The 13,075-nt window shown below is 44.1% G+C and overlaps 1 protein-coding gene across 4 annotated transcripts in view; it reads left to right on the top strand.

Annotated features, from left to right (window-relative positions):
• The window catches only part of DPP6 (dipeptidyl peptidase like 6), an 826,229-nt gene that overhangs the window by 497,208 nt on the left and 315,946 nt on the right, over positions 1–13,075 (top strand). For all 4 annotated transcript variants that reach the window (XM_072776861.1, XM_072776859.1, XM_072776858.1 and 1 more), the window contains exon 3: positions 3,655–3,753. In XM_072776861.1, coding sequence (XP_072632962.1) covers positions 3,655–3,753 — 99 coding nt within the window. The remainder of the gene's footprint in view (positions 1–3,654; positions 3,754–13,075) is intronic.

Here is a 13,075-nt window from a genome sequence, read left to right as displayed (position 1 = left end):
ATTTTGGGTTTTAAAAAAATTATCAATATGATAAAGGAGCCTACAACTATAAGAGGAGACTATCTTGAAAAAGAGCTAATTAGGGGTATTAGAAATTAAAATATAATTATTTGAAATTTTAAAATTTAGTAGTGAGATGAAAGAAACATATAGATAATGCTAAAAAATTAATAAAGTGGAAAATCAAACTGAATAAATCACACAGATGGCCCCAAAGACATAAAAAACATGGAAAACATGAGAGAAAAAGCCAGCAATGTGGAGATTGGATCCAGTGGGTCCGCTTGTACCTGGAAGGAGGAACAGAATGAAGGACAAGCAGTGTCAATGACATCATTGCTGGCAATGTTCCTGATATGGGACTGACAATAGTACTGGCTGCAAAGCATGGTTTTTAAAGAAAATCTGCAAGTGGACATTTTGTTTTTCAAGTAGGTTCCATCCCAAGTATGGAGCCCAACTCAGAGCTTGAACTCACGACCCTGAGAGCAAGACCTGAGCTGAGAGCAAATGTCAAGTGCTTAACCGACTGAGCCAGCCAGGCACATCACGAGTGGATGTTTTCTAATGAAATTCCAGAATATCAAATGTAAGGAGAGGATCTGCCTTCACCTGTGGACGTTCCCCACTCACACTTCCTCCCACCCTAACACCAACACAATTTCCTGAGAATGTTACATTCACTGATGTCTTCATGCTCTTCCATTCCTTATAGCTTGGAGGTTCTTCTTATACCTCTTTTATCTTGGCTAGCAAGACCTTTCCCCAGGGAATTCTTTCCAGAATTCCCCCTACTTCTTTCTTCCTGGTCATGGCCCACCCTGCTACTCCTGCACTGACACTGTTGAAATACAGTTATGCTTTCCATTTGGCTCCCCTCCTGCTCCCCGAGCTTCTTAGAGTCTTCAGCTGGGATTCTTCAGGTCCCAGCAAGGTTCCTGGAGCATGATGGTCACACATACTTGTCACCACCTCAAAAGATTTTGGAAGTGCATCAAAACACAAATCAGTGATTTAGCCAGATAGCAGTTGAATATGTGAACAAGTCACCAAGGTCCAGGGAGGCCAGGGTGAGAATCTTGGGACCGAGCTGATTATTGACAGAGTCAAGTGTCCTGGCTTGAAAACAGCACTTTATAGCATCTATCATAATGCTTTCACCACAGACTGTCCCTATTTAAAAGTCACGTGTTTAAAATACCTTTTAAAAACAAAGTAATCGTTTAAAAAAAAGACATTTTTACATTAAATGTCTTGCAAAAAGAGATTTTCAGAAAGTGAACAAATTACCTTTTTCATCTTTAACCCGAAGTTTGTTTAAATGGAAGCCACGCCTTCTTTTCTCATTACATGCATGGATACCTCAAGAAGTGAGCTAGAATCTTCCTTAAATAGTGAAGTTACTTAGATTAAATTTATGTTTTAATAGGACTATTTATTTTCTGACCATATGCTTAAGAGGGGCACCTGGATGGCTCAGTCAGTGACATGTCTGCCTTCAGCTCAGGTCATGATCTCAGGGTCCTGGGATCGAGCCCCGAGTTGGGTTCCCTGCTCAGTGGAGAGCCTGCTTCTCCCTCTCCCTCTGCCTTGCCCTCTATTCATGCTCTCTCTCTCGCTCACTCTATCTCAAATAAATAAATAAAATCTTTTTAAGAAGAAGTGTCTCAGAAATTTTTATACTTAGCTTTTGTTTTACTTATTTTTTATTGAAATATATTTAACATACATCACTGTGTATGTTTAAAGTATGCAACATGCTGATTTGATACATTTATATTTTGCAATATAATTGCCTTTGAGGAGTGAGCTAATACCTTTATCAGGTCACGTAATTATCATTTCTTTTTTTTTAGTGGGAATAATTAAGATCTAATCTCTTCATAATTTTGATATTTATAATACAGATTGTTGTCTGTAATCACTATATTGTGCATTAGATCTCCAGGACTTACTTTTCAATTAGTTGCAAATATATTTCTCAATTACTAGATCACAGTGTAAGTTCACCGAATTGATGTCTAGTCATCTTTAAAATGTTCACTTACTGTTTGTTTTCCAAACGGAAGTGCATTGCATCTGAAGCTGTGTGTGCCTTTTCCTGGGGCTGCTTCAGTTGCAGGTGAAAAGGTCCCACAGGGAAGAATTAGGTTTGCTTTAACATGTTTTATTTAGCACCTGGGAGAGCTCCACATATAATCAGGCCTAATGAGAAGGTCACTTTGAAAGGTATCATTCTGTAATTTTCAAAAGACTTTTGCACACATTAATCCTTTTTGATATTCAAAAAATCAGTCAGTACACAAAGTAACATGTGACTCTTCTGACAACTTCAGTAATCGATAACATCCGGAGGGGCCAAAAGAAAGATATAGGAGATGTAATAAAATCCATGCACTCGAATCCTACAAGAAGCTTTAGGGGATTTCATTCAGAGAGTACTTATTTATCATGCCATCAGGCAAACGTTCTTGTTTTTCCCACCTGCCACAGCTCATGAAACAGAAAATTAAAAGAGGTAAAGGGTACTGTTGAAGGCAAGCTCTGTGACAGTCCAAGATGGGGAAGCTGGCTCCACAGGTAGAAACCAAAAAGAAAAATAAGCATAACAACCAAACATCAAAATGTAGAAGCAACACAGATCTGAAACACCCTCACCTGGGATGCACATAGACCTGCACGCCTTGATTAGCACTGAGGAGAGCCCCACACAGCAGCACAGCACAGAGCTGATGAAATGAGGACCCCAAGTCTTCAAGAGAAGTGCCCTGACAGCTGGCATCTTCTGTTCAAGAAGGCAGGAACAGAAATAAATCTAGATGGACGATGTCCATCGGAAATGGTTAATAATGTGATTGGCGTAGCAGAAGTGAGAGTGGTGTCAGGTACTGCCCTTGTGTGTTTACTCTGTTAGCTAAAACCCCAGAAGCTTCAACCTCAAGAAATAGGATAAACATTGCCAAGTTTCTAGTCTCACCCACGGTGCCATTAACTAAACACCTCCTCTTGGGGTAGATATTAGATTGGTACCTTCAAGGCTTACCCCAGATGTTTCCTCCTGAGTGGAGTGATGGAGATGAAACAAGGTAGAATCTTGATTGTTTGCAGACAGACGTCTGAGGTGTGATTCTATCTGAACAAGAACTGACTCCCAACCCAGACACAGCCAGGGACAAGTGAAGCATATGGACCTACGGGATGTGTTTCTCACCTTTTCATTCCCAGCACCCAACATGCTGCCAATAGTTGGCACTTAATAAATGCATAATGAATGATTGGTTACATCACACAACTGAGATCCTTTCTGGACATTTGTTGCTTCCTCTCTTCACCCCTCTCACCTTATTGTTCATAAATCAGTCTTGAAACATTTACTTCTGTTCCTAAGAAATACAATGGTTTATGTGTTCAAGTGGAGGGGGAGAAATGATGCCATGCTACTGTACCATGATCCTCTTACTGTAGTTTTTGATATTTTAATTAAAAACAAAAAGCATGAATGGCTTTTATTCAGCCCTTATGTTATGTATAGAAAGTATATGTTTTACCATATGTACTATTTCTGAATGGCAACAACAATATGTTATGGTCCTCTCTGGATTTTTTTCTTAATCCAAAAATAAAAGATTTAACCATTTGCCATGTTCCTTCTAGCGGAAGATAATAGTCTGTCTCAAAAGAAGAAGGTCACAGTGGAAGATCTCTTCAGTGATGATTTCAAAATTCACGACCCTGAGGCTAAGTGGATAAGTGGTAAGTCCTGAGTCCTGCATGTGCATGGGAAGCCACTTTTCCACAGTTTGGGTTTGGTTGTTCTCATGTTCTCTCTTTGACTGTGGAAGTGGATACATAAAGCCCATGCTGTGATAATCATCTTATTATCATTCTAAGAAAATGTGGATCTGGTAAAATGGGGCTGTTCCTTCATGAGAAATGGGTCCTCTGTGTCACCTCCCCGAATCATTTTTTCTCAGACGGAGATGGGAGATGTTGCTAAGCAACAGGACCAGGCAGAGACACAGCCAAGCTTCCCTCCCTCATCCTCTTCTTTCTTCTCTTTTGTACAGCCCAGGCTTTCACTCCTCACTAGATAGAGAGGCCAAAAGAAATGTAAAGGCTTCTTGTCTAATGTCAGCAAATGAAGAAACTACAGAGCCTGGTCCACATTTGAGGATAAATTTATTTTCCTCCCGAACTTTAGTCTGGATGTAATCTACTTTTCTTTTTGGGGGGAGTTTTTAAAACAGCAAAACAGAATTGGAGGCAAAAGGCAGTGTGTTCATTTTGTGGTCCAGGACATAATCCATTTCATCCAATTGTGGCTGAACTAATTTTCAAGTGTAGTCATGGGAGAAAAGGTGTGAATGACCATGCACCCTCCTCTGCAGGCTGTGGTTCCTCCCCTCTAAGTAGTCCAGCCAGCAGTACCTCTCCTGTTATCTCTACAATGTGGATTTCATTGAGGGAGCTTCAGTGGGATGCGCTTGAAAATTAATCCTCAGGTCAAAGAATGTTTATAGTGGAATGCTGGAGGTCTAGTTCAAATCCTGGTTTTTGTAATAAATGAGGTCCAGAGAGGTTAAGTGATTTTTTTTTTTAGGCCACACTGCTTGCTAGTGGCACAGATGTAGTTGGAAGCCTGTCTCCTGACTTCCCATGTAGTGCTCTTCCCCCACTGTCTTGTTGAGTGACACAGTGTTACTGTGTTTTCTGTCAGGCTGCTTCTGAAATGCTTCTCATGCTTCACAAACTCTCAAAAATCAACTAGCAATGACTCTTTGCCATTAACCTCCTACTAAGGCAATAGCTTCTCTTTTGTCCTCAACCATGGCCTCAATATTATTTTCTGATCCTTAGATTAGCTTATTTAAAGATGAGAGGGACGCCTGGGTGGCTCAGTGGATTAGCGCCACCTTCAGCCCAGGGTGTGATCCTGGAGACCCGGGATCAAGTCCCACATCAGGCTCCCTGCATGGAGCCTGCTTCTCCCTCTGCGTATGTCTCTGACTCTCTCTCTGTCTCTCTCTGTGTCTCACGAATAAATGAATAAAAGATCTTTTTAAAAAGATAAAAAAATAAAGATGAGAGAAATAGGTGGATCTCAGAGAGCATGTATTGTATTCAAAGAAATCAGGGAGAAATAGGAGCAGTGTGCAGGAAATAGCAGTTGGTGGTGCCCACAGAAACCCAAAACACGGATAGAGCCAAGGTCTTTTTGTTTGATGGAGGAAATAGTTTTACCTTTTGTGTTGAGGGAGACTTTGCACCTGCTCTTGATTTGTGGTTATCCATTGCATAGGCAGGAGGAAAGTTCCAGTAGCACACTCCAGGCCCAGTCTTGGGAATGAAAGGAGATTATTCTCTTCTGAAAGATTGCAAAGTCATATTCTAGAGACAGAGCAAACAATGGGCGACCAGTGGTAATCCTGACACAAAATGCATAGAGAAGGCATTTCACGGATGCTGTATAAACTCCAGTCTTAAAGAATGGCTAAGAGCTCAGTAAGAGAGAAAGCAGAGAATAGACCCCTGGGGGATGTAAGGCTAGAATGTTAGTCTGTGCTAAGTCTTAGTGAAAAAAAGAAAGTAGAGAGAGAAAGAGAGGAAAGAAGAGAAGGGGGAAGGGAGGAAACTTGGTAAAGGGGCAGAATCTAGAGATAAAACCAGTTGGAGACAAAAACTGAGTCATAGCTAAGAGATTCAGAGGAGGTCAGAGGAAGCCCTGCGAAGATTCCATGAGGTGCTAAAATAATATACTCACGTCTGTTTATTAGGGTGCCCATAGCTGCAAACTTGGCCTAAACTAGCATTCTATAAGCAAAAAATATTTTTTTTTAAAAAAAAGCAGAGATCTGGAGTCCTAAGAGCAGGTAAGTTTCTGCTGGAACCATGTTGGTTGTGAGGAGTTTGTATTTCTTGAGCTAATTCACACTGCAGATGAGTGGAGCTGGTCCAGAGTGTGCCGGCTGTCTGGCCAGAAGAAACAAGCTAACATTTCTTTATCCACAAAGTTGGGAGTTAGTACAAGCAATTGAGAAATGGCATCATGCCCAGCAGAAAATGCCCAGCCTGCCTGTTTGGCAGGTAAATTCTATTCATGAAGACCACCTACTATTCTAAATGAAGTGCCTTTGGCGTCCAGGAGCTTCCTTAGGAGTACTCTCCCTTTGTAAATGTCCACATTGAGGGTGACGTTTTGCTATGTAGCCAGATGGTCATGTCTCTCCAAAGACCAGGCACCATCCAGAGGGTAAGGGGACATGATTCTTTTTCTCCCCATCCTCCTTTTAGCTGTCCTCTTGCTGTTCTTTCCTGCATTCCTCTTCCTGGTCATTCCCTTTCTCCCTGCTCCTAAATTGGATGGATGAAGTAGTGTTGCAGTGGTTGACTGAATCTTTATAATTGATGTTTCACAAATACCGTAAATAATTTATTCATTTCTTTAATATCACAAATCTAAATGTGAAGATCCAAGGAAAGATTACCACAGTCATTGGATTATCGAATGATGTGAAGCTGAGTGCATTTTGAGATTATCATACCATTGTTTCATTCACTTAGTGTTTACTGAGTGCCCACCATGCAGCAGGCAGAGAGCAGGGCACAGGGAGCTGTTTTTTTACTGGTAGCCTTGGGAGTCCCCTCTGTCAGGACCATCTACTACCGCCATCACCACAACCCCTGAGTGAGTCTCCTTTCTCTCCTCTTCTTCCTTTCCCTTCTGTCTGCCTCTCCTTTCTTCATCTTCATCATCATCACCATCATCACCACCACCATCATCACTATCATCACGATCATCATCACTATCATCATCACTATCATCACTGTCATCATCACCATCATCACTATTGTCATGATCATCATCACTATCATCATCACCATAATCACTATGATAATCACCATCACCACTATCATTACCATCATCACCACCACCATCACCATCATCACTGTCATCATCACTATCATCACTATCATCATCACCATCATCATCACCATTATCATCAGTATCATCATCACCATCATCATCACCACTGTCAACATCATCACCATCATCATCAGATCACATTATATCACATCGTCATCATTATTACATCATCACCATCATCATAGTTCTTATCACCACATCAGCATAACCTACTGGGGGGTTCCATATCTTATGCTCTAGCCTAAGTGCTTTGCATGTATTAAGTCATTTAATTCTCACAACCATCTTTATTCCCATTTTACAGATGAGGTAACTGAGGCTTAGGGTTTAAATGATTTGGTCAGTATTACAGTTGGTAAGTAGCAAAATTTAGACTTGAACCTACATCTCTCTGGTTTTAATAAACTGTGCTACATTAGATAAAACCCAGGTTTCTGGTGGATATCTGGTTTCTTTCACAACCTCACTAGCTACATGGTGTGTTTTATCCAAGACTATAGGTTGTAAATATTCTAGAATTATTGCCATCCCTTAAATTCTTTATTCTAGGATCCCTTATTCCCATGTTGTGAAACTAACAGAATACCTAAGTGATAAAGAAAGTGGTATAAATCCCCATGGAGAATAACTTGATTTTTAAATTTTTATTATTTTTTAGTGCACATTAATCATGAAAGTTAACAAGTGTATCTTGGGTTTAATATTGGAGTTAATAGTCTGGAACCTAATACACTTTATTTATTAGGATGAAATTTATTGGGTTACAGTTAAATTTCTCCTCACTACTTTTTTATACAAGAGACTTGTTTTAATCTACCTTTTCTGAAAATGATTGGTATAACAGCCATCATATTCTCTGCTCTCAAATATTGGTTGCAACCAGTTGAGGTCTGTGGATCAGTAGGATGGACAGCATCCAGCACACACACTGAGAACCCCCTACAAGGAAGGAGGCCCACACTTCCCCAGACTGGCCACAATGCATTTGCTCCATATACTCGCTTAGTGGAGGGAATCCTTCCAATTTTTCCAGAAACACATTGCACTTCTCAGCCTTGTGGGTCCCTTGATGCGCTGTACTGAGATTCTGTGATGTGAGGAGGTCAGGATTTCACCCCAGCACCCACTGAAACTCCCCTGTACAGCCACCACTGACCTCCAAGTAGTTGCTCCCATGGTCACTTCTCAGACCTCATCTTACTTTACCTGTCAGCTGATTACTCCCTCCACCTGGGTAGACTTTTTCCCTTGACCTGTAGGTCATCCTATTCTCTTGGCTTTCTTTCAGTGTCATGGGTGGCTCCTTCTCAGGCTCTTGTGCTGCTTCTTGCTCTTCTCCCTGACCTTTCATGGTGGTGGGGCCCAGGGGCTCAACCTCTGCTCTTCCCCTTTGAATATTTGCACTTCCTCTCTCAGTGTTTTCATTGAGTTTCATGACTTTAAGTATCCTCCATCTACTGATGCCTCCTAAATGTACATCTCCACACCACACCCCCCGTGAAGTTCTCACTGTCTCACAGACATCACAGCCTTCAGCTTAAAAGCCCCAAATCTGAGTTCTTGATAAATTCCCCCAACTCGCAAAAAACAAAAACCAGAAAATAACCCCTGTCCTATCTACAGCCGCTTTCAGTTCAGTTCACGGGAAGTCCGTTCTTCTGACAGAACAGGCTAAGAAGCTTGGAGTCCTCCTTTGCTCTGTCTCTTGTACCTCACATCTGATGCATCAGGAACTCTTCTGCCAGCCCGCCTAACATACTCAGCACCCGTCTAGACCCAGTCAGACATTGAGGCTCGTGGCTGCCATGCCACAGGCACATTCTACATCAGTCCACTTGGAAGGATCAGGACCAGAGACAGGTATGCGGCAGGCAGGACCGGGAGCAGGGCTCTCCAGAGGCTCCTCGGATAAAGGCTCATGGTGCCAGGAGGCGGCTCACTTACATGACTAGGCTGGCGTTTTTCTGTTTCCAACTTCTAGATGTCTGGTTTCCTCACCCCTCTCATTTCCTCTCACTGTGTGCACCCCTAGAGGAAATATTCCATGCCCAGGACTGTGGTTACTACTCGAGTCCCTGAGTGTCAATTCTGTATGCAGCCCACTCAGTCTTCTGAGCTACCAGCTTGTGCAGTGCATCACAGTGTAGTGTGTGTGTGTCTCCCTGACTGATTTGCACATCCACCGGGATGTCTGAGGGACGCCTCAGCTGCAGGCGTCCGGCACTGCACTGCCCTCCCCAGGCTCCCATCACAGGTCTCAGGCTGGCTCCCCACGGCTCTGAGGGCAAGGCACACAGTCCTGGCCCCCGGGCCCTGCATTTCTCAGACTCTGTGATCGGTCTCTACTTCTTCCCACTTAGATGTTTCCGTCTTTCCTCTGCCTCTCTATCTCTCCAGGTTTCTTTTACTCTGAGCTGACGTGAGCTTCTTTGGATTGCCACAAGAGTCCATGTTCTTTCTCCCACAGGGTGGTTCATACCCAGGATGCTCCTTCTGCCCACACACCCCTCCTCTCTCTGGCCCATCTCTCCCACTGCCACCCTGCGAATGGTCCTGCCCTCACCCTCACTCCACCAGCAGGCTTTTCCATCCTGCCTTAGCCTTCTATGTTTAGGCTCCCTTGAATCCTGAACGTAACCATTTTTACATGCATCAAGTATAATTATTTATTCAATAGAGCGTCTTTCCTTCTCTATGTAAACTGCATAAGGGAAATTCACATCTGTTTGTGACCTTGTCGAGTGCCTGGTATGCAGCCACCTGGTCACACGTCTTCAATACTTTATTTGATGCTTAAACAACCTAGTTTTAAGGATAAGGAGACATATGGAAATGCCATTTTACATAGGATGGTCTTTTCTGATGAAGCGATTTTAAACAGAGACCTGGATGTGAGAACCATGCAGAGAAGCTCTCAGGGGGGAAGCATTCCAGGCAGCACGAAACAGCAACTGCAAAGGCCGTCTGGCATTACCCATGAACAATGTCAGGCCAGAACAGAAGGGCAGGGGGTGACAGCAGGGCAGACAGTGGGGCCAGATTCTGCGGGCTTTTGGAAGGTGGGTAGGCAAATGAGAATGCGGTAGAATTTAGAAAAACAGGGGAGTCCGCTTTGACCTGTCAGGGGTAATGGTCATATATTTTTTTTAAGATTTTATTTATTTATTCATGAGAGACACACATACACACACAGAGGCAGAGACACAGAGGGAGAAGCAGGCTGTATTCAGGGAGCCCGATGCAGAACTCGATCCCTGAACTCTAGGCTCACGCCCTGAGCCGAAGGCAGAACTTAACCGCTGAGCCATCCAGGCGTCCCAGGGCTAACAATTTTAGAAAACTGGGATGACATGGTGAAATTCAGCATGGACCTAAGTGTCGTATCAAATATTTTTATCATAAATGTATTATATATTTATTGTAGTAAATTAGAAAACAGAGTTGAGCACAACTTCTGAAGACGCTACAACTCACCTATAACTCCACCGACGAGAGATACCCACTGTTAAATTTTTATTCTTCCCTTTTCAGGTAATGTCATATGTGGGATCATACTAAGTGTGTTAAGGGGGGGGGAGTGTATAACATAGATCATGAGCTATTTCCATGTGATACATGTGTATTTCCATTATCATCTTAATGTAATGTCTGAATGGGGTCTCCTTACCTGAATGTATCTTAATTTGGCCCATCTTCAGATGCTGGATGGTTAGTGTGTGAGCAGAAGTTAAGTGACAGATATAAAAAGCCATCACAAATGAGGGATGATAGGATGTGATGTGCAGCTGAGCAGAAGTGGAGGGATGGCAGGAAGTACAGCCAGGTGTGACTCAGAGGTTAAAGAGCCTAGGTAACCGGAATGGCTAAAACATTGCACTGACAGGGAATTGGTTTCTGTGGTTAGATGATGAGTTCAGGGGCAGCCTGGGTGGATCAGCGGTTTAGCACCGCCTTCAGCCCAGGGTGTGATCCTGGAGCCCTGGGGCCGTGTCCCAGGTCGGGCTCCCTGCACGGAGCCTGCTTCTCCCTCTGCCTGTGTCTTTGCCTCTCTCTCTGTGTGTCTCTCATGAATAAATAAATAAATCTTTTTTTTTTTTAAAGAAAGATGATGAGTTCAGAGTAGAAGTTGACATTAGATAACTAAGTGGAAGTGCACTTTATATATTGAGGACCAGGCATGAAGCTAGGTGAAGAGATCAGAGCTGCTTGGAGAGATGTGGAAAGTATGCATCATTGAGGGGCTGCTAAAGTCTCTGGGTGGGGGGTGGGGTGGGGGAAGAAAGAGGGGACCAAAGGCCAGAGGAGGCAGAAGGAGAGCGCAGTGGTGGGACAGCAGGGAAGACACAGAGAAGGCGAGTTAGGAGTGCCAGCCTACCCGTTGTGTGACGGCAGGTGGACAAGGCATCCATGGGAGGTTGCCCATGGTGGCCACATACTTCCCGTGCCAGCAGATACCCTGTCACCCATCCTGTTTCACACTAATGCCAGAAAGAGGATATGGTATTTAGATATAAACAGCTTCTGCTGTCTGTACTTGTAAACAGCAGAAACTGTCTCCTCCGTGTCCGTGGAGTTGTCTCTCTGCACACGTGGTCCGAGGCTGCATGTACTCTCAGTAAGCAGGTCTGCCTCTTCTGAAGGCCGTCTGGACTACCTGTTGCAGGTGACTGTGAGCAGGCCAGGGCCGCCTGCACCCCTCAGGGAGCCTGCTGTTCCCTGCCTGGATCTTCCCAGCACAGGCATGCAGGGAGCTGATGGGCAGAGGCTGCTGGCAGGGCCTGGGCCACTTGTCTGCTGGCCCCAGGCAGGTGCCTCCCAGCCTGCTCTGTTCTCCGTGTGGCCGGTCAGCGTGAGCAGGAACGTGCCGAGAGACCACAGTGACCGGCTTCAGGATCTCGGTGTTTGTTTACGCTCATTTCCACTAATCCAGCCACTTGTGAGCAGAGAGCCCTCTCTGTCTCTCGGATGCAGTACCAGAAAGACTGTAAAATTGGAGAAAATTGCTTCCTTTGAATGTAGGGAAATATCAGCTGGCTGGTTGATACCAGAAAAGTATATGTTTTAGAAGGTAAAATTGCAGATAGAGCACAGGGCACTGAGCAGCGTGATTTCCATATTTACTTTTTCCTCTTCTCTTTTGTTATTCTGAAAACACAGATGGATATTTTTTTTTATAAAGCTCATAGGATTGGATAGAGGGGGAATTCAAGTATAAAATGGTCTGGGTATTTCTGCTTCTTTTTGAAAGCCACATTTTTTTCAATCAAAACCATTAAGTCACGGAATTGTGGAGCGTGAGGAAGGCCCTGAGAGGCCGTGGGTGAAGCCCGCACCAATTGGCCGGCAGTAGCCTCAGGGAAAAGCCCAAAAAGGACAAGTTGCCAAGACTAACGGTGTTGTTTAACATCTCGGTGAGGAGGTAAAGACAGTAATGTCACCATTTGAAGTCATTACGTAAAATACATACCCGAGAACATCACCACAGCGTATTAAAAGCCCCTAAGAAATAGATGAGATATAATGATAGCACATATTTGTGTAAACCATGGAAACCACCAGTTTTTTCTCTCTCTTCTGTCATGATTTTCAAGAGTCCACTTTTCCTCAGGAGAAGAGAACCCCAGTTGTCTGGTATTAGGAGGCCAGTTACGTCTCAGACTGTTTTAACGCAATAAAACCCATCCTCGCCTCTGCTCCCGTCGACTCCGCCTGCGGCCGTTGGGGCAGCCGCCTGTCTGCGTCGTTGCGTCTCACTCTTAGTGCATCTTCTGCATTCCTAGCATCTGAGCTGAAACCAGGATCCACTTAAGGTCCTCTGAATGTTTGTTGGAGTTACCTGTGGAGAGGATGCAGCATGTAGTGCCAGGGGCGGGAGAAGCCAAGATTGCACCAGGCTCTTCAGGCCCCTCTGTGACCTGGGCCCCACTGCCCCCGCCACCCAGGGCGTGACCAGGAGTCACATCTCCTCGGCTGGGCCACCCGCCCTCCCAGCAGAGAGAGGTGCCATCTGGATCTTGTAACCCCCTCACCTTTAGCAAGGGCCATGCCGCCTCCCTGGGAAGTTTAAATACAGCCCCCACCTTTCTGGAACTTGGTGCCAGCCCTTGTCCAGGAGCGAAATCCATCTCCACTTTGTGTGTTTGCGTTAGA

Source organism: Canis lupus, chromosome 15 (genome assembly GCF_048164855.1).
Source record: "Canis lupus baileyi chromosome 15, mCanLup2.hap1, whole genome shotgun sequence".
In the NCBI taxonomy this organism is placed as follows: domain Eukaryota; kingdom Metazoa; phylum Chordata; class Mammalia; order Carnivora; family Canidae; genus Canis; species Canis lupus.
The sequence above is the reverse complement of the archived record's forward strand: the minus strand, read 5'-3'. Positions and strand labels throughout refer to the sequence as shown.